At 41.3% G+C, this 22,471-nt stretch overlaps 1 protein-coding gene across 4 annotated transcripts in view; it reads right to left on the bottom strand.

Annotated features, from left to right (window-relative positions):
• The window catches only part of LOC130085888 (diacylglycerol kinase gamma), a 203,275-nt gene that overhangs the window by 94,577 nt on the left and 86,227 nt on the right, over positions 1-22,471 (bottom strand). For 3 of the 4 annotated variants that reach the window (XM_056251876.1, XM_056251875.1, XM_056251877.1), the window contains exons 3-5: positions 14,958-15,034; positions 1,343-1,363; positions 745-898 (exon numbers count right to left, since the gene is read on the bottom strand). In XM_056251876.1, the coding sequence (XP_056107851.1) occupies positions 745-898; positions 1,343-1,363; positions 14,958-15,034 (252 nt within the window). The remainder of the gene's footprint in view (positions 1-744; positions 899-1,342; positions 1,364-14,957; positions 15,035-22,471) is intronic. The other variant, XM_056251878.1, reaches the window with a different exon arrangement.

The following is a 22,471-nucleotide window of genomic DNA, read 5'->3' as shown; positions in this document are numbered from 1 at the left end:
GAATCCATCCCACAATGCAACGCGGAGTGATACGCGTGACGTCACCTTCTCATTCTCAATAATATAGCTATATAGGCGCTCAGTTTTTCCTGTTGTAAAATACATTTGGTCAAAATCGCATTTTATAAAAAATGAAATGCTACTGTATGCACAGGCTATTTAAGTGTAGGCTATGTATTGGCTATGACTATGGCAAATGCTAGCATAGCCCTCTCTGTCAGGTCCCACATATCTTAGTCAGACATCAAATAAATAAAATATGAGCTTTTATAGCGACGTGTTTAGTACTTAATCAAACAACAAGATCTTTGTTTACCCTTGCAAAACTTCGTTCAGCTGCTGTCTGCTGTGCGGCCGCTGCGGAGCTTCAGTTCATTCAGTCACGATAGAGGGGGCGGAGTTATCAGCTTTACTGACAGTTTGAGGATCGAACAAGATTTACACAAGCTCTTTTTAAGATCTTTCATTCGCTAAATATTTTTAAAACAGACAGATAGACTTAAAGGGTGACCAATAGCATTAATCTATATATACATTTTTTTTTTTTTTTAAACCACCATCACCAAAAAAAGGGCACTTTGACAAAAAGGGCATGTGCTCTGCACAGGTTGAGCCCTACCTGTGCACGTGCCTGGAAACAGACACTTATCTTTCAGAACGTATTAATTTAAAACCATTAATATGAAATCCAGACTTCTACAGAGAGTTATTGATAGAATAAAGACATTATAATATACTATTTACCCAGCATGCCTGCTCCAGATCGAGAGGTGTCAGGGGAGCTGCCTCCGCCATTCTTGCTCTTAAAGGAAGTGAAGAGGTGTTTGCACAGTTCCTCAGGGATGTCATTCTCCAGGTAGGTCGTCATGAATAGCTGGAAACCCTCATAGTCGATGGGCTACAGGAGACAAGTGGAGAGTTGATGAGAAATGAGAAGATGGGAAACCTGTGAGATGAAATAAAGCCATGAATATTCAGCTTCCTGCTCCTTTTTTTTCTCAGCAGACAGAATGTTCCTGTCTCTGGGCATGAATGACACGCTCAAGCATTTCTTTATGAGACACAGCAACAAAAATACAGAGGGAGCTCACTGACACACATTGAAGTACAGTAAAAACATACATTTGAAAATTTTAGACACTTAGACACAAAATCATCTGAGGTTACAAAAACACCATGAAGACACATGGCTAACACTGAAAAGCACTGGGCATGATCTTTGACCTTCAGTAGACATTATGACCCAAGCTTGACTTTCTTGTTAGACAGGGATGGGCCGGGACATGCAGTCTGTAGACACATCGAACCACAGAACATGCAAACCCAGAAAGTAACATCTTACTTGGTTGAGAACATCTTGCTTCTGTGTGGCAGTCAGAGATATATGGAGAGGGTAGAGGGAGAGAAGGGTTATATACACTGCAGTGGTTGTTCGTGCAGAGGGAAGCGATCAGAGAATGGTGTTAACCGTCATATCCTCTGGTGCTCTGATGCTGAATAAAATTCACATATTCCATCTTTAATGCTGTATGGCATTAGTCCACCCGCACCATACTTAATGCTGTTCTGCAGGTTTATTTGCATAATCCTGACTTACTTCTTTAAAGCTGCAGTAGGGAGTTTTGAGAAAACGTTGACTTAGCCTGAAAATTTGAACAAGCACAACTTACAGGTCCCACCCCCTTGCTCTCTGCTGCGCTACAGCTCGTCCTCCACCACAGCTCGTCCTCCACAGCGGAGCCTGTCGTGAATGCGCAGGCTAGTAAACAGGGCCACCGATGACGGCGGATAAAAAGTTATATGGCACATTCACTAATAGGGACTAAACGTCAATAATATGCTTTACATTGACTATGGCCTGCCCATACTTTGACTACAAACTTGGTCCTCAAATCATTATGTATTTTCCAATAGCCTACATGTCACTTTATAACGTTGCACTCTTTCTATAAGTAATAAATAGCTAGTAAGATAACGTTAATATAACGGTAACTAACATTACAGTATGTAAGTAATTATTCTAGCGATATATAATGCTAGATAAGGTGTGCTAGTACATTATTTCAGCAACATGACAAGCCAGTGAATGGGCTCTATGCACGGTGGTATTTCCGGTGAAGGTCTAAGGATGCTGGATTACTTCCGCCGATCGTAGAGTCCAATGCTATACCGAGAATTTATATTGGTTTTTATACTCTATTGCTACACTAAAGAAACGTTAGTCACAAAAACAGACAAAACAGACACTCCTCATTTTGTTTATGCTTCTGTGTTTATTATATTAAATAAACATAACTATATATAAAATTACATCTAAACGTATTATAGTTTCGTTTCAAAGACGAGAGGACAGTACATTTTGAAGACTCTGCCATAATCCCGTTTTCCTCGGTTTTCCTCCGCTTTAAATCTCCCCAACCGGAAACGCACGAGCATCCTTGCGTCAAACGCGGAAGTTATGCGTGCATATAGCCCATTAGCAGGTTTCAATTGTTGCTTAGCAGAGCGCGTGACATTTTATCTACATGTTATGCGGCTAGAGTTTTGACACCGAGTCAATGGGCTCTGTGTAATTCTTTCTTTTTCGCTTGTTTATCGTCATCGGTCTTTTTCCTTTTACCTCTTTGTTTTATGAGCAGGTGTCACTCGAGAATTGGCAGTTTAGGTTGTTTCTCCGTCATAAGCACAGCTGCAGCTCGCCGGCAATCTTGAGTTTGAACGACGGCTCGCGCTCCGGCGCTCGCGCTGTGCAAGAGAGGGGTGTGATCAGCGCGTACACGAGCGTGATTGACAGTGCTAAGACCAAGGGGGTAATCCATCGACCGGAAGTTGAAGCCGGCCGGGTGCCGCCATGTTGTAGCAGAACTTCACTTGCGTTAGCATTTCCATTGACTCCCATTCATTTTGGCGTCACTTTGACAGCGAATAACTTTACATCTGAGGCGTTTAAAGACTCCATTTGTCCATTATTTATTTCTAAAGAAACACGACAATGTATAAAGGGCTCCATTACCTTCTATGTTACATTATGGCCCCGTAGAAACAGATTTAGTAAAAATAGGCTAACGACTGCGTCATAACCACTCGACTCTCTGTCGCGCTGTACAGAAATTACCGTACAGACAGGAGGAAAAGCTCGCAGGCAATCGGGGGGACGTCCCGTCAAGGGAGAAGCCCATAGATAATGAGTCCATAAAAGCAACGGAATACTTACTCCTGCTCACTCACGCCAAAGAACTCTTTGCTCAAGTTCCCCGTCTCTGCAAGATTAACGTTGGCAATTTTCACACACAGCTACTAGAAGATTTACGTCTGTCAGACAGGTTGCTCACGTCATCAAGCTTAGTTTGAGTCGGTTTGAGTCTGCGCGTCAGGAATGGAAGTGCTCAAAAATCGCTAAAAATGGGCTTCAACTGTCTCAACTGAGTTCCAATGAGATGGCTCTGTCCACTTCTTATACTGTCTATGGCTAAGACATGCCTCCTGGCTCTGATTGGTTGTTTCTGACCGGGAGCGTGTATTTCTTGCAAATGGCAATAGGACCACTGGGAGGAGCTGAACTAAAAAGGGGGGAGACTAAAAAGGGGAAAGCTTTATTACTCTTAATGAAAACTAAATCCAAACATTTTTGTTAACTGAAATAAAAGCTAGCATAGCTGGGAAAAAAAAACTAAATACACTAACCTTAAAATTTTGGGAGTTGATAAGATTTAAAAAAAAAATGTTTTAAAGAGTTTCAATGCTCACCAAAGCTACATTTATTTGATCATAGTGTGAAACATTATTACAATTTAAAATAGCTGTTTTCTATGTGAATATATTTTAAAATGTAATTTATTCTTGTGGTGGCAAAGCTGAATTTTCAGCATCATTACTCCAGGCTTCAGTGTCAAATGATCCTTGAGAAATCATTCTAATATGTTGGTTTTGCTGATCAAGAAACATTTCTTATTATCACCCATGTTAAAAACAGTTGTGCAGCTTAATATATTTTTCAGGATTCTGAAAGAATAACAGTAATATAAATTTTAGCTATATGGTATATTATAAAACTCTTTACAACCCACTGATGTTAAACATTAAATGGCCAACAGATACCAATAACACCAGGCTGTGCTAGGAAAATAAAACAGAATTAAATAAAAAAATTAATAAACTGAAACTAGAAAACTCTGAAAAACAAAAACTAACAATAATAGAGCAAAAACTAACATTGAAATAAAAGAAAAACAAAAGTTGAATTAAACTAAAATATAAATAACTAAACAAATAAATAAAAAAGTACAACTAAAATCCCTGGAAGAGATTTGATATGACAGTGGAATTTATTTACATGTTTTGTGATTTAGCCTGTTAACCTTCACCAGTGCGTGGGCGCTCGGAAGCGTTTTTTTTTTTAAATAGTTCAAAGTTACTATCATATTTAATGTTATTAACTTGACAAACTATACATCATTAAAACGATATAAGACTCAAGTTTCAGTATTTGACCACTATTGTATTCTGTGAAACTTATAGTGACAGTTATGTCTTAATTTGTGTCAGGAGTTATGAAATTAAAAAATGAGTCGTTACCTTTAATATGAGTTATGAGCGTCAGCCGGTCTCATTCAGAAAAAAACTCCCGTGCGATCGTCATGACAGTGCTTGACAAAACAACATCCCTCAGGGCTTTTAGCTCAAACATGTGCAGATTTGGAGAAATATTGATAGATTCTCATAGGTTTACATCAGACTTCTATAGACAGGAATAATATTTATTGAATTTATACCCAAATGCGTCGATGTAATCATTTTGAGCGCTGTATACTCTGATGTACTGTGTTATCAATTCATACTGAAAGTCTGGGGCGCTGTTTGCACAGTAAAGTCCATATATGGATCACATGAAGAAGAGCCATAATCATGTGACATTCAGGAAGTCCTGACACAACAAAGCTATCCGAGATCGCTGTAAAGTGCAGATAAAGATGTTTTGAAGACAATAAACATGATTGCAATGATATTTGATTTACCTGTGTTCTTCGAGTCATGTCAGGTATTTCCATAATAATAGATTATATGTATAATGTAATGCTAATCGAGATAGACTTTCAAATTGTGCAGAATACAATAAAATAATATATTTTCTATCTGATATTTTTATCTGAAGCCAAATCAGATTACATAAAGTTATTTAAAACACTCGACTTGCGCTATAAAGTAAGTTTGGAGCACAAACATAGTTTTATTCTCATAAATTGTCGTGTATTGATGGTGTGCTAAGCTAACATGCTAGCTAGTACTGAGCACCTGCTACCTAACTTCGGTGTAATTTTTATGATTTTTTTCTAAATAAGAATGCTTACTGAAATGTTTCGTTTTTCAAAAAGGGCATTTGATACAGTTTCACTGTGAAGTGAGAACTTTTATAAAATAAATGAGGGATTGAAACAGTGTGAATTGCTAGTCGTTAGTGATTATAATGCAGACAAAAGAAAAGCATATTTAGAGCAATAAACAGGCTGGAGAGGTGTGAATATGTGCAGGGGAGACTGAGACTGAATAGGGCTCGTTTTTGCATCACAAAACAATAGAGGCAATAGACTGAATAGATGCTTATAAGATGACAATAAACACCAGTCTAATCAAAATAAAGTCATATGACATGATCTTGAAAAACATTGAACTAAATACAGAGTTTTAGACTTATCATCTTCAGATTTTAAATATAACATGGCCAGACATGTGGCTTTAGCTGCAGTGCATTTCTAGATTGCTACAATGCCAACTTCAATTTTATTTTCATGAAGATGTTTCATAAAAATAAATGTATAATAACTTTACAAAACTTTGAAGCTATTTATAACTATTTTTTTTCATTATGACAATAATTAATTCTACATTTACAATAAACTTCCAGGTGTCAGCTTTCAAATGAGATCTTACTTGTGCTTTTAGTACAAAGGGTTCATGAACTGTATCTGTTTCAGTTTGGGAATGCCATATCTGGGGATTTTTCAAAAATGGGCTTGAAGCTTAACAGGCTAATAATTCACATAATTATATAATTATATAATTATATTCACTATTATTATTATTGTGCTATAATAATAATAGCACATAATTCACTAAGGTAAATATGCAAATTGGGTACTGGCACAAATGCACCAACAAATCTGTGCTGAAGATCATTTTCATGGGACTGCGAGTTAAGGTTCACAACCACTAGTTGGCGCTGTCGGCCCTAATCGACTAGTCGGAAACAAAATGGTGTCAGGCGTTGAGGTACCTATGCGTCCAAAACGGTCAAGGTCATCCTATGTGTGGAAATACATGCATGCTAGATCCACGGTTTAAGCACCTGAAGTTTTTCCCGGAAAATATCAGAGCGGATGCCCTGGCGCACCTGACTCAGCTGGTAGGAGAGGATGAGGAACAGCCTGCTACTGGTGAGTTTAGAACTAACGTTGACTCTAATGTCTAAACAGTTTACCATGTTTAAGTCGCTTTGGCTAAAAATGTAGGCCATCCTTAAATATATATATATATATATATATATATATATATATATATATATATATATTTCTCAGGTCTGTGGGGCAAGTAGCTTATACGCTGAGTGTCGGTTCATTTAAGAGACGAGCGCGCCGGCGCCTCTGTGTCCTGATTATATTGCATGCATGCTATATTTAGCCTATTATTTATTAAATCCAGGAAATTGGTTGATGAAACATTGATTAAAACTAAGATACAATTAATACAAAACAAAATTCACTTTAAAGGTCCCGTATTATGCCCCTTTTCACAAGATGTAAAACAAGTCTCTGATGTCCCCAGAATGTGTATGTGAAGTTTCAGCTCAAAATACCCAAGAGATAATTTTTTACAACATGTTTAAATTGTCATTTTTTGGGGCTCAGAAAAACGCGCTGTTTTAGTGTGTGCCCTTTAAATGCAAATAAGCTGCTGCTGCCGGCACAGGGGGCGGAGCTTCATGAGCTGCGCTCAGTCTCTCAGGACAATTTCATCTCACGGAATGATGATAATATCAGAAATTCTCAGTAACGGTGTTCATTTCGGGTCGGACAATAATGCCTACAGAGTCAGAGTGCTGTATAGAGAATGGAACAGGTATAGTTTAGTAGTTGAATTACGGTTATTATAACGTATTTGTCATCTGCTTGTATGTATCCATTATTTATTAATAGCCTACAAGTCTGCTGTTTCGGACCAGGTCCGAATGATTCATGAAAAAGAATTCTGGTGTTTCTCAACGCTAACCGAAAAGGCAATGTGAATTTGATCCGGGAACAGGACATTGACTAGTAGGCTAATGGAATGACAACGAAAAAAGGCAGGGCTGTATGGATAATATTTTCAATGTTTCACACTGTTGTAGTTGACACCTCTTTGGGGTAAGTGAAGCTCCATGTTAAGATTTAAAGATGAACTGAACTGAAAAAAATTGACGTTGATAACATGTTGTTTATGACAATTAAAAGTAAATTACACTAAATTTTTTTATTAAAAATATCAATATAGCTTTTTTTAAGCAACACAAAAATTGAGCTTGTTACACTGGCAGTTTCGATGACGTCACTGGCATGGTAGGACACGCAGAGGTGCATAGGCAACAGCTGCAGGTCCTAATACACGGACGAAAATGAGCACTTTTAACGGCATCAACCATTTGAACCTGTGAGGGACAGTCCAGTAGTTTCTGACTACCACCACCACATGGAGGATCAGTTTCAGGCTCCACATAGCCTACAGCACACGATCGTTTGGGGCGAAGTGACTGGTGTGGGTGTGTGAGCTGCCGGAGCATGGACACTGCAGTGCACCGGAGTCAATCTTGCAGAGAACAGTCTCTGTTACAAAAAAATACACTTGAATAAATACCAAAAAGGGAGTCTATCTTAAATGATTTCTTGAACGCAATGGCCAATCAGAAGCAACACATATAACTGTGATTGGCTACATCACTCAACGCGATGTTATAGCGTTGTTATGAATAGAATGTTATGAATAGAAACTCTGGCCAGTAAATCGTTTATATTTTGTTTTAGTTGTTCTTGTTGCTTTTCTCCAACAGATGAATAAAAATCTATTAGTTTTTATGTTTTATTCATAGATATTTCTAGTTCACGGGAGTCCCGCGAATCGTTTTATTTATAACCCGCACACACAGAGTGAGTGCATTACCGCCCACGCTCGCACTCGGAGTCTCGGCCATCAGATCTAGTCCCGCGCGGCCGCACTCTATTGCGTTGGGAGTGCACGTCTCAAGGATAGTGTCGGGAAATATCGCTCGGGCAGAATAAGCTCTAGTTCACTCTTCCTACGCTAAGGAACCGAGAGTTGTCATCCAGTCTCTTTGCTAGAGAGAGAGAGAGAGACGAGGAAAACAAACAAGCATGCAAATAGAAATTTCTCGGCCACAAAAATTATCGAGCTATTTTTTTTTGTCGTGCGATTAATTTATTTATTGACTATCGCGACAGGCCTACTAAATAGTCTGTCACTAAAAAATGCTCACTACAGACTCGAAATCCAGGGGCTGTCGGAGGGCTAGACAGTTTTAAGGAAGCTAACGTTAGCCTTGACTTGAGGGCTGGTTTCCTTGTCAAAGGTAGCCTGTGAAAATGTATCGTAACCCCGGCTGCCTTAGCCCTATACAATTCATTACTACAGCCAGGGGCAATACAATATGAACCCCCCCCCAGACCTGTTGGTTTCTGTTTCCCGGCGCCCGTGTAACAAAAACAACATTTTCAACGTACAGTTTTATCCCTTTTGACAAATTCTGCCATTTTAATAATTGTACCAATGATCATAAATAAAATAGATCTGTTATGTCACCGTTTTTCAAATTTCAGTTCAGTTCATCTTTAAGGCTCGACAAAAAATATAGTATAACCTACGTCAAACTTGTATTGGCCTATACATGCTTAAATGATATTTGCTTAAAGATGCAATGAAAAATGCACAGTTAAAACTATATGCAAAACGTCTCGGGTTACGTATGTAACCCTTGTTCCCTGAGAAAGGGAACGAGACACTGCGTCGGTGACGGCACTATGGGAACGCCCTTCAGCGTAGCGCGTCTGAATTTATGAATGAAACCAAATCCAATCCTATTGGCGTTGCGTGATGACGTAGTGTGTGACGGCATATGCGGATGTATACAAAAGCACGCCGGCACAAAGAAATGTCAGCTTTTCTATGAAGCAAGTCGCTCCAGGCGGGGTGAGGCATGGCGAACGGAACAAGGGTTACATACGTAACCCGAGATGTTCCCTTTCGAGGGAACTCGAACTGCGTCGGTGACAGCACTATGGGAATGAGATACCCACTATGCCACAACGAAACCCGCCTGTTCCAACGTGAAGCTGTCTTCAGGCACAACTAGGACTAGCACTCGTGCATCAGGTGTAGAGGGAAGGTCCAGACTGTAGAATCTCATGAATGTGTGCGGAGTGGCCCAGCCAGCCGCTTCACATATATCATGGATAGGCGCCCCTGAAAGGAGGGCTTTGGAGGACGCCATGCCTCTAGTAGAGTGAGCCCTAACGGCCATAAGTGAAGGCAAATTGCGCACCTGATAGGCCAGGGAAATAGTCTGAACTATCCAGCCCTTTCTTGGGGGACCCGAAACACACCAGCAACTGGTCCGCTTTTCTCCACTGTGAAGACCTCTGAACATAAATGCTCAGTGCTCTGACAGGGCAGAGCAGATGAGGTCTTCTGTCTTCTGCCGTCACATGAGGTGGGGGATGAAACGAATGCAGAACCATAGACCTAGCCATATTGACCGGCACCTTAGGGACATAGCCCAAACTGGGGTGCAGGATGGCCTTAACTCTCCCAGGAGCAAACTCCAGGCACTGAGGAGATACCGAGAGTGCCTGGAGATCTCCCACCCTCTTAAGAGAGGTAATGGCAAGGAGAAAGGGCATCTTGAGACTCAGGTTCTTGGCCTCAGCCGACTCCAGGGGTTCGAAGGGGGCCTCAGCCAACGCTTCGAGGACCACTGCAAGGTCCCAGGTGGGAACCCTGGTGCGAGTCGCGGGTCTCATCCTCCAGGCTCCACGGAGGAAACGTACGACCAGCTGATGCCTCCCCAGAGGCCCATCACTCAGAGGAGCGTGGAAAGCCGCAAATGGCAGCCACGTAAACCTTGAGCGTGGACGGGGTAAGCCCAGCAGAGAAGCGGTCTTGGAGAAACTCCAGTACTGAAGCAACCAGGCAGTTAACTGGGTCCAATCCACGCTCTCTGCACCAAATGGAAAAGCATTCCACTTCAGGCCGTACAATTTGCTCGTGGAGGGAGCTCTGGAAGTGAGTATAGTTTCTACTACTCCCGCTGATAGGCCGGCTTCTAGGTACTGTGCCCCCTCAGGGGCCAGACCCACAGTTTCCACAGCTCGGGCCGAGGGTGGAGAACTAAGCCCTCTGCCTGGGACAGCAGGTCCCTCCTCAGAGGGATCTGCCATGGCGGGCCTGCCAGGAGTGATATGATATTGAGAACCATACTCGGGCCGGCCACAACGGGGCTACTAATATTAGGCTGACCCCGTCTCGACGGACCCTTTCCAGAACCCCCGGGAGCAGAGCGATCGGGGGAAATGCATACAGACGCAGCCTCGGCCACGTCAGCACCATAGCATCCAACCCCGAACACCGCCAACATTTCCAGGCAATTTATGTGCCATAAAGAATGGTGGTCCTGCCAGAGACCTTTCGAAAAGCGTCCGTCCATGACCGCGCCCCAGCCCATGAGGGAGGCGTCTGTCGAAATAATTTTCCTGCGACATAACGCTCCCAACTTGGGACAGAAACCAAGGTTTCTTCCATATTGATAGGGAACGAAGGCATCTGCACGTAACCCTTATCATTCGGAATGGATTTCCCCACGAGGAAAACCCCTTGGCTTTCAACCACCACTGTAAGGCTCTCATGTGCAGCAGGCCAGAAGGTATCACGCTGGACGCTGGCACCATGAGACCCAACACTCTTTGGAAGTGTTTCACTGTGATGGTGTGGCCTAGCTTCACCCTGGTTAGTGTGGTAGTCAGTATGGACTCGATACATGCAGGAGACATTTGTGCCTGCATCGTCGTCGAATCCCATACCGACCCCAAGATCGTAGTTCTTTTTCGTGTTGAGCCTCAACCCCAAGCGCTGAATATGCATCTCGATGCCGAACTGCCAACTCTCGAGACTGGGCCAGGATGAGCCAGTCGTCGATGTAATTCAGCACGCGGATGCCCTGGAGCCTCAGTGGGGCCAGAGCTACATCCATACACTTGGTGAATGTGCGAGGGGAGAGTGCTAGGCCGAATGGAAGAACCTGATATTGGTATGCTTCGCCCCCGAAAGCAAACCTCAGGAACCTCCTGTGAGATGGAAGGATGGAGACGTGAAAGTATGCGTCCTTTAGATCTATCGTGACAAACCAATCCTCGTATTGGATTTGACTCACGATGATGGGAACGGTGAGCATCTTGAACCTGAACCTCCTCAGAGACCGGTTCAAGTGCCTTAGCAACCCTCCATCCTTCTTGGGAACTATGAAGTACCAGCTGTAGAACCCGGACTCCCTGGCTGGTGGAGGAACATGCTCTATGGAACCCTTTTTCCAGCAGCGAGTGAACTTCCTGTTCCAACACCAGACCCTGCTCTGGGTGAACTGAAGTCCAGACCACCCCGTTGAACTTTGGTGGGCGGACCTGGAACTGCAGTCTGGAACTGCAGACCCCTTCGAGGTCTCATAGGAGTTAGGACCTCTTCCTAGACTGGAGGACGGTCCTCGGATCCGTCTTCTCGGGAGGCTGTGGGTGAGAGCGCCGCCTAGAGTCCCAAGCTTTTTGAGGGGGACCTCTAGAAGCAACACTCCGTTTCTGGCTTTGGCGGTAAGAGGAGCTGGATGATGGCTGGGGGTGTTTCTCTTTAGCAGCCCTCGTAGACCTTGAACGGCGAGGGAGATACTGCCTGAATGCTTCACTCTGCTTTTTTGAGTCCTGAAATCTGTCGACGCCTCGCCGAACAGACCGGTGGTAGCAACGGGTGCGTCAAGGAGGAAGGCCCTGTCCTTCTCCTTTATGCCGGAGAGATTAAGCCACAGATGCCTCTCCGTGGTTACCAGTGCTGACATGGAGCGACCAATGGCACGGGCCGTCTCCTTGGTAACCCGGAGAGACAAATCTGTGGCTTTGCGAAGCTCAGCTACATCCTCCATAGTAGGACCCTCGCCTTGGTCCATGTCTCTTAACAGGTCGGCCTGGTATGCCTGCAAGATGGCCATCGTGTGCAGGCTTGCACCAGCCCGCCCCGCCGCCATATAATCTCTGCCCACCAAAGCAGATGTAGTACGACATGGCTTGGTGGGCAGTGCCGGTGTTTTAAGAGATGATGCAAGGTCGGGTGAGAAGTAACTGGCCAAAGCTTCCTCAACCCGAGCCATCATTCCGTATCCGTTCTCTCTAACCCCCACAATGTTACTATAATTTAACATCGGGGGGGTTAGACAGGCGTGCTGAACTCCTTGTGTAAATCCAGGATAAACGGTAGAGACCGGCGTGGAGGCTGTGCGCGGTGCTGCAGGAAGCGCTCGTCAAGTTTGCTTTTAACACGCGCTTCCTGCCTCTATTGTGGCCAAGAAATATCAAGTTTGGCCACAGCCCACGTTATAACCTCCAAAAGCTCATCATAACTGGGCACAGACTGATTAGACTGTTGTGTCTCATTTAAATCCCCCTCCACAAAGCTAAGCACATCTAATTCCTCAGAATCAGACAGCTGCAAAACCGGGTCTACATTCCGAACGGGAGAAGCCGCGGGGCGGGCTCCCGAACGGGGGATAGGGGAATCTGAGCTTTCAGATGAGGATTGGGAAAGTGCCTCGGCAGTCCAGATCCCCTCTGAAAGCTCTCTTTGCGATCCCCACGATCTAAGGGACCTGAACCGCGGGGAGCGCGCATCTGGCCGTGCTCGGAAAACAAAGCCGTCCTCGGAAAACAACGCAGCACTCTTACGGAAAGAGACTCGCAGTGGCCGCAAGCAGCCCCCTCGAGAGCTGCCTGGGCGTGCTGCATTCCCAAACAAGACACACACATCTCGTGTGTGTCCCCAGCTGTAATATAGTGAGGGCATGGGAACACACACTTTTTAAATTGCTCGCTTGCCATGATGAGAATATCTATAGTAACAGACAATACAACACCAAATAGGATGAACTGTTTTTCACAGACACAGAGCGCTTGCTGAATAGCAAAAAGCTGACATTTCTGTGTGCCGGCGTGCTTTTGTATACATCCGCTTATGCCGCCACATGCTACGTCATCACGCAACGCCAATAGGATTGGCTTCGGTTTCATTCATAAATTCAGACGCGCTACGCTGAAGGGCGTTCCCATAGTGCCGTCACGACGCAGTTCGAGTTCCCTCGAAAGTGTTATTGTCTGAGGTTGTTTATCTGCAACATTCGCTGATGCGCGTGGTGTGGCGCGGCTCATAACAAGAATGTTTTAATTACAAGAATGTTTTAAATGAATGCTGCTGTTTTTGTATTAACACATATTGATGAAAAGAATAACTGATGAATTTATATATGATGTTATTTCTGAATTTCAAAAATACATTTCCAATGATTCACCAGAACTCCTTCCTCTGTGTCTTCCTTAACAATGCTCAATGCGTTAATGCGTCAATTTAATGAATAAATAATTTAACGACTAGTCGACTAGTCGTCGACTGTTATGCAAAACTAGTCGACTAGCAAAAATCAGTAGTTGTGAAACCCCTACTGCGAGTGCATTCACCGTTAATCATACCAATGAAGGAATGAACAAACTTAAATTCATTAGATTCCTCCTGTTGCTGAATTGAAACTTTGTAAAAGGCAAAAAACCAGTAAAGCAAAAACAGATAGAACAGGAGAGAAGGAACTAGAGGTGGAAGAGAGGAACTTGCATGCAAAGGGGGGCTACGCTTGAGGGGCTGCAAACGTTGGGCAGATGCACACCGAAAACAGGAAGGTGAAAGTAACTGAACACAAATGAGTCTTTGTCTCAGTAATAGCAAATGCGTTTGTTTCTTTTGGAGGTGAAAAGCAGCGTAACCAGCCGTGGCTGTAAGAGGAACTTCCTGTCTGACTTTCAAAAGTGCAAAACAGAGAGGCTGACTCAACTAACAAATAATGCAGGAAACAATGAACCGTTTATTTAACCTTTCACCAGCGCCCATTTTTACAGACACTCGTCATTTGCCAAAGGTTATAGAGTCACCCTAATTAAACTTCATTATAGAAAGGCACTCAAAAGAGCTGTGATTCGTTGAGGCTACGATGAAGGATATTTACAGCCCAGCCGTAGTCAGACAGTCAATCAGGGCTGTATCATGAGTGAAATACAGCGCTCTGTCACCGTAAGCAGGCAGCACAGAGGCACTGATGGCATGTCACCTCCATTTTGTGATACTTTCAGGCTTTATGATCCATAGGTGGTCACAACTGAATTAATGAACAATGCGACGCATGCAATTTCACACCACAGCCAACCTGGCGTCAGCTTCAGACCCATTAACTGCCACCGGTGCTGATTCTCTATTGATTCAGCCAAGACTCTGGGTCACAACCTGTGGCGCCAAACCCCGAGCAGCATCTTTACGTCAGTGCGGAGGAGAGGAGAGAAATATAACGGTGACACTCCATAAAGCAAATTATAGATGCGGCTGCCTGCTGGCTTTGTTGTCACCGCAACGTGATGCATGGGCTTTATGATGTCAGCGAGGACCTTCTCTAATAGGAAGTGATATCTGGCCACTTGGTTTCGGGGAGCGGATGACTAAGCATTTCCTGTAATGACTTGAGCCCTGAGTCAGGTTGTATTGGTGTTCTGTCAAGTCACAGCTAGAGGCTCCGCTGCCTCTAAACAGATCATTTAACCAGGAGAGACCCATGGCCCCTTACATACCTGTTCAGGGTTGTACTTGGAGAGGACACCATTTCCATGAAACTCTTCAAGGACATCTTTAAGCTTCTTGGAGGAATCTGTGCAAGAGAAAAATTAAAAGGATTAAAAGGAAAAAATATTAGTTGGATATAGAGTACATCTGTACATACTGTTTAAGTGTAGATACCCCATATTGGCATGGAAATATTTAGATGCAGTACTGTTTAAAAGTTTTGGGACAATTTTTTTTTTTAAAGAAATTGATACTTTTATTCAGCAAGGATTCATTAAATTGATTAAACGTGACAGTAAATACATTTATAATGGTTTAAAAAGATTTTTATTTCTAATACATGCTGTTCATTTGAACTTTCTTTTCATCAACGAATTCTGACATTTTTCACTGTTTCCACCAAAATATTAAGCAGCAGCACAAAGAAATTCAATATTGATAATAATAAGAAATGTTTCTGACTGTACGTACACACCGCCGCCGACTTGAGCTTCCAAAGTTACCGGAAGTCATTCATTTTCAATGGAAGCTGGCTTCTCTCAGCTGCAAGGAGCGTCAAATCCATCGGCGTCGAGAGCGTCAATCAGAAAGTTTAAAGTAGCTCAACTTTATGGTAATGAGCCATGACGCGGTTCAGCGGCAAGCAGCGGCAAAACGCCAGCAACCAATCGATTGCGCAAGATGGCGTCCTGCTAAGTTTACATCCATCGGGCTCTGCTGACAAATCTAATTTTAACAGCCAAACTACCCTACGTACAATCTTGTTACGTGTTTATGTTTACATAAATACTTCATAGTGCTCCTCGATAACCTAAAGATGAAATCTGCTGCTGACAAAAGAAAGGAAAAAGAGATGTCGCGTGCTTCACGTGTGTCCGAGAGCTTCCACAACTATTCGTCTCCCGGTGAAATCCTCGTATCTACCCCGCTTCCAGAGAGCCCAGGTAAGCCCCCATCAAAGAAAGGCAAAGCAGAAGACGATGCTGTGGTTTCCACTCTCTCACAGCTCATAAATAGTCGCTCGGATGCCCTGGAGAAAATGGTGGGTGACAACGCGCTTAAAATTGAAGGGCTAAAAAAGACGGTGGACTTTGTATGTGCTGAGTTGAATGATATTAAGGGGAAAGTCGGCCACATCGAAGTTAGACTAAATACTGAAGAAAAAAAGATGGAGCTCTGCGAAATGAGAATTGCAGACATGGAAAGATACTCTCGCCGCTGGAACCTGCGCTTGCATGGAGTACCTGAAAAGGAAAATGAAAATGCCAGAACCGAATCTATCCGCATCTGTACAGCCATTTTTCCAGAGGAGAGCAAATCTCTTCCAGATAAGATCGACACTGTCCACCGCATAGGGAAGAGGCTTCTGAATACTTCAAGGCCGCGCGCGATCATCATTCAGTTTTCCTCACGTGTGATGAGAGATGGTGTGTGGAGAGCGGCGAAATCCTCAGAGTTCCTGCGGGCGAACGGTCTTCGATTTACTGAGGATCTTACTGCTTTTGACCGAGAAAGGAGGCAGTTGCTGTGGCCGGCTGTTGAAAAGGCCCGCAAGGAGGGGAAAAGGGCACATTTTGTCGGACACCGTGCATTCATTGAAGGCTCTGAAATTAACCCCGTGTAAGCCTGTTCAGACAGTTCATCTCTTTCCAAATAACGTTGAGCTTTTTTGAGCTCTTCCTTTTCGTTATGGAGCAGGACTATTGATGGCTGTAAGCGTGCCTGATATGGCCTTGTCGTCAGCTGCTTTTGCGTTTCCAACCTCAGTAAGCTCGGTTATTTGCTGTTCATTGTTCAAAGAGTTATTTTTGTATGTCTATTTCTATTATTTCTCTCAATGCCAGGGGTCTAAGAGACATTACTAAACGGAAGGCTTTGTTTCTGTATGCCAAATCGTTCAAGACTGATTTTTGTTTTTTTCAAGAGTCCCATTCCGTTGCCAGCGATACTGCTTTTTGGAAAAATCAGTGGAACAATGATGTTTGGATGGCTCACGGTTCGGAGTGTTCAGCTGGTGTTCTGACTTTGAAAAACCTCTTTGCAGGGGACGTTCTGCACTACTTTAGCGACCCGAATGGACATTTTCTGCTTATCGTCATTAGTTTAAATAATACTGTGGTAATACTAATTAACATCTATGGGTATAATAGTTCTCGTGAGAATGATCTACTGATTGATGCGATAGAAGGGAAAATTCTGCTGTGGCTTAATGCTTACCCAAATGCCTTAGTTTTCATTGGTGGGGACTTTAATATTGTACCTGACAATAATCTCGATAGACTGCCACCTAAACAGTCTGCCTCTGCTAATCCTAAAATAAAAATACTAATGGATAAATTTGATGATATTGATATTTGGAGGGAAAAGTTTCCGAATATTAAATCCTATACTTGGAGTAATAAAAATTGTTCTAGACAGTCCCGAATAGACTACTGGCTTGTTTCACAATCTGTTAGGGATTTTAATGTTTCTGTTAGCATTCTCGCTTCACCCATGACTGATCATAAAGCAACTCTTATCCAATCCCCTCTATCATCAGTTATTTCTTATTCAAGACCTAGAGCCTCTTATTGGAAACTTAACTCTTCTTTGCTTAAGCATGATCAATTAAGGAAAGATATTTTATTCTTGATTGAAAATTACTGGATCAAAGCACAAAAGGAGAATAAATACGGTCTCAATTGGGAACTTCTGAAACATGAAATTGGCAAGTGTGCTAGGAATTTTGGCAGTCTTCTAGCTAAACGTAAAAGACTTGAAGAGGAGACTGTCATTTCTAAAATAATGTCTCTCTCTGGGAAAATGCAGGATGGTTTGTCAGAAACTGAATTGTCAGAATTTATTGATCTGCAAACTCAGTTAGACTCAGTTTATAAGAATAAGGCAGAGGGCGCTTTTATTCGCTCTAGAAGAAGATGGCTAGAGCAAGGAGAACAAAGTACAGCATATTTCTTCAGAATGGAAAAAAATTATTTTAGAAATTTAACTATTAACTCTTTAAATTTAAATGGCACAGTTATTTCTGATCCTAAGGAAATCGGCACATTTTGTGCAAACTTCTATTCAAATCTTTATAACTCTAAATATTGCAAAGACTCAGCTTTGTCTTTTTTCCAGTCTTTGAAAGATATTAGGACAATATCTAATGAAGATAAGAACATCTGCGATAGTGATATATCCATCAATGAAATAATTGAGTCTATTGAAGCTTTAAAGAACAATAAGTCTCCGGGCACAGATGGGCTGACAGCCGAATTGTATAAAAGTTTTGCTGTTGAGTTAGCACCTTTCCTGCTTAAAACTTTTTTGGAGAGTATTGCGTCTGAGACACTTCCGCCTACCTTATCTCAGGGATTACTTACTTTAATACCTAAACCTAAGAAAGACATTCTTTTGATTGACAATTGGCGTCCAATCTGTTTATTAAACTGTGATTATAAGATATTAGCTTTGTTACTGGCCAAAAGACTTAAACGGGTTCTGGACTCAATAATAGACGAAACTCAATCTGGCTTCATCCCAAAAAGGCATATTGCTAACAATATACGCATTGTTTTAGATTTGTTGGACTATGATGAACTGATTAGAGATGAAAGTTTTATTCTTTTTTTAGATTTTTATAAAGCCTTTGATTCCCTTGAACATTAATTTATTTTACAGTCCCTATATAAATTTGGTTTTGGTGATTTCTTTTGCAAAACTGTCCGAACGTTATACAAAAATGGAAACTGCTCAATTAATCTGAAAGCTGGTACTTCTCCAAGATTTAATGTGTTTAGAGGGGTGCGCCAGGGTTGCCCGGTATCACCTTATCTGTTCTTGATGGCTGCTCAACTCCGTACTACTTCCCTGTTGAATAGTCAATTGCAAGGGATTAATTGTTATAGTTATGTCTGTTCTGTATCTGTTTCCCTGAGTTTTCCCCGTCATTGTGTATTTGGTTCAGTCCTGTTCCCAGTTTTCCCGCTCCTTGTTAGTGTTCAGCTTATTCACCTGTGTTCTGATTTGCCCCAGCTGTGTCTTGTTCCCTCATCCCGTCTGTGTATTTTAATCCTGTCTGCTCTTTTGTTCATGGTCAGTTATTGAATGTATGTGATTGCCTGTATGTGTACGCTCCTCGAGTTTCTCTGAGATCTAAGTTACCCTAGTCTGTGATAATTAAAGTCTACTGCTGCATCTAGATCCGACTTCCGCCTTTGCTTCCACGCAAATCGTAACATTAATATAGCAGTTAACAGATTATCATAACTCAATTAGCTGATGATACCACACTCTTTTTAAAAAACGACTTACAGATCCCCATTGCCCTTGATCTTATTAAAGTGTTCTCAAAAGCTTCTGGTCTATCTTTGAATTTAGATAAATGTGAACTCCTTCCCTTAAAGTCTTGTTCTCTTCCATTCCTGCATAATATTCCTGTAAAGTCTCAAGTGAATTATTTGGGTATTACAATTTGTAAAGATGTCAATGCGAGAGGAAAGTTAAACTTTGATCCAGTAATTACTAAAGCTAAGAAAAAGTTAAATTCCTGGCTCCAAAGAGACTTGTCTTTACGAGGAAGAGCCCTCCTCGCCAAAGCGGAGGGTGTTTCTAGATTGACCTACCCTGCTCTTTCTTTACATGTGGACAAGACAATTTGTGTAGAGGTTGATAGAATGCTTTTTGATTTTTTATGGAAACACAAGAGACATTACATTAAAAAATCAGTTGTCATAAATAGCTTTGAACAGGGCGGTTTTAACTTTCTTGATTTTGCTTCTCTGAACAATACGTTTAAGATCAATTGGTTGAGGCAGTTCTTGAATGATTCTGATTCCATATGGAATGCTATTCCAAATTATATTTTTTCTAAAGTTGGCAGTCTCCCCTTTCTATTAGTATGCAATTATAATATCTCTAAATTGCCCATCAAATTGTCAAATTTCCACAGGCAGGTGCTTCTGGCCTGGCACTTGATTTATAAACACAATTTTAGTCCCCACAGGTATTTTATTTGGAATAACCATGATATCCGATATAAAAATAAAACACTTTTCTTTTCAGATTGGTTTTGACAAGCGTCCTAACAGGGCGGCCAGAGCTTCTTTGCAGCTCAAGTCGGCGGCGGTGTGTACGTACAGAACAAGAAGCAAATCAGCATATTAGAATGATTTCTGAAGGATCATGTGACACTGAAGACTGGAGTAATGATGGTAAAATTCAGCTTTGCATCATAGGAATAAATTATTTAAAAAAATATATTCAAATAGAAAACTTTTATTTTAAATTAGAATAATATTTTACATAACTAATGTTATACTGTGTTTTTGATCTAAAAAAATGCAGCCTTGGTGAGCATAAGAGACGTCAAAAAATTAATAAACCTAACAAATCCCAAACTTTTGAACGGTAGTGATTCTATATTATACAACAAAAAAAAGAGCTAAACATCTTCTAAATTCTAAAAGTGGTTTGTAAAAAAAAAAAAAAAAAAAAAAAAGTATGTAAAGAGGAGGAAACGTCTTTGATCTAACCAAATGCAACTTGGTAACTCTTAAGACAGTTTATAAACAATTGACTGCACTTGCTGGAGGCAGAAACAAGCTGGATTTGTCTTTAATGCTAGACATTAGATGCTAACAAATTAAAGGTCACTTAAAAGCTGACACTTTGTGTGCTGTCTTCCACTCAAAAAAGATTAATAAATTAATTTATCTATGAATATTCACTTAGTAATATTATTTTGATAAACTTGATTATACTATATCATTAGCATATCACAAATCAACAAAGCATGCTTTACTGGCAAGCTGTAACTCTGTTACTGTTTGCTAGATGATTTAGCTCCCAACAGCTGATGTCTTAGTACATATCCTTTAAATGAGGCCCTTTCATTAGCAAATTATCTTGCAATTTAGCAGCATTACAAGCAGAAAAACATTTGTGAATAATGCAACCTTGTGTGTTTCATCAAAACATCTGCATTCATATTTCATTAGTCACAACAAAGCTATATCCAAACCCAACAGAAATGTGCTTGAAACTTAAACTACATGCATCATTATCCATAACATTTTGAAAAAGGGGCCTTACATTCTTGCATTTGGTATATAATATTGGGAACATTAGAAGTATGCTACAATCTGACAAAATAGGCTAATTAAGCAGAGATAATAGCTGAGCAGAAAATGTCACCAAAGCGTATTAGCATTAGGACAGGAGAAATGAGCCTGTAATAACAGTAAAGTAATAAAATTACTAAAACTGAAATAAAAATAAATGAAAACTATAGAATATAAAAAAAACTAAACCTAATAAAAATGAAAAAAGACACATGACAAAATTATTAATACTAACTGAAAATATAAAAATGAACAATAATTCAAAATATTAAAACATATTATACTAGTATGGAAAAAATAATAAACCACCATTAAGCCACCATTTGATGTGGCTTGCAGCGACAGTTCACCTAAAAAAGATTTTGTTTCTCAAACATATGACATCTTGAAATACAGACTACTAATATTTTTTTTGGAGGTTGACAGCAGTCACTAATTCTGTTATTGTACAGAAAAGAGTTTAAAGATTTCTACTTCCATGTTTCATGGAATCAATAACATACCGGTTTGGAGCAACATGATGGTGAGTACATAATGACATTACTATCTATAATTTTGGGTGAACTATCTGTGTAAATGGATACAAATAAATTCCAATATTCAAATCATAAGCAGTAGTTTGAGGTGAGTCGGTATATAGCAACTCAGTGGTTAAGGGGAAAACAGGCAGCAGGGAATGTGACAGACAGACCCTCATGACTGAAAACAAAACTGCACCCACTACTTAATCTGAGCAAAATGAGTCTTCCCTCAAGATGTGCAACTCAGAATAAAGCATGTCTGGTGATATCTGTGGTCGGAAAGATTGACATCACACTTTTATTATCAATCAGAGGTTTACAAGCTGTTATAGTTTCAGATCATAATTCAGAACATGAAGTGTGATGTCAGAGGTCAAACACACAGGGCCAATAAATCTCTGGTCTTTGGACTGAGACAAACTGACTCTGACACTGTTAAACAAGACTCATCACTGACTATAAAGACTGACACCAAACTCCAAACAGCTTGGGGCTTCTGTGGGCAGCGAACACATCATCTTACTAACAGATCTGTATGTCTGGGTGTTTTAATAGTGGGGGATCTTATTGCTGTGACTGGAGTTTCAATTAGCAGCTCATTTTGCAGAGATGACAAATGTATTCCACTGATTATTAACACCACTGAATCAAAACAATAAAGTCCTTAGCACCTAGCTGAGCCTACACATTACTCAGTGGCAAGAACATACTGTCTCCTCTTGAGGACAGCCTGAGTTGTATGACAGAACCAGTAAACAGAGTTTCATAATTAATTCACTCATAATTAGGGATGAAACAGTAACTGGTTTGACGACAAACCATGAAATCCCTGAGCGGCAGATCAGATAACTGCAGCGCACGTTTATAGTAAACAGAGTGATATTGCTAATATAGTTATTT

The sequence above is a fragment of the Rhinichthys klamathensis genome, unplaced genomic scaffold (genome assembly GCF_029890125.1).
Source record: "Rhinichthys klamathensis goyatoka isolate OS25496 unplaced genomic scaffold, OSU_Roscu_1.1 h1tg000090l_1, whole genome shotgun sequence".
In the NCBI taxonomy this organism is placed as follows: Eukaryota; Metazoa; Chordata; class Actinopteri; order Cypriniformes; family Leuciscidae; genus Rhinichthys; species Rhinichthys klamathensis.
Note: the sequence above shows the minus strand (reverse complement) of the source record. Positions and strands in the feature narration are given on the sequence as shown.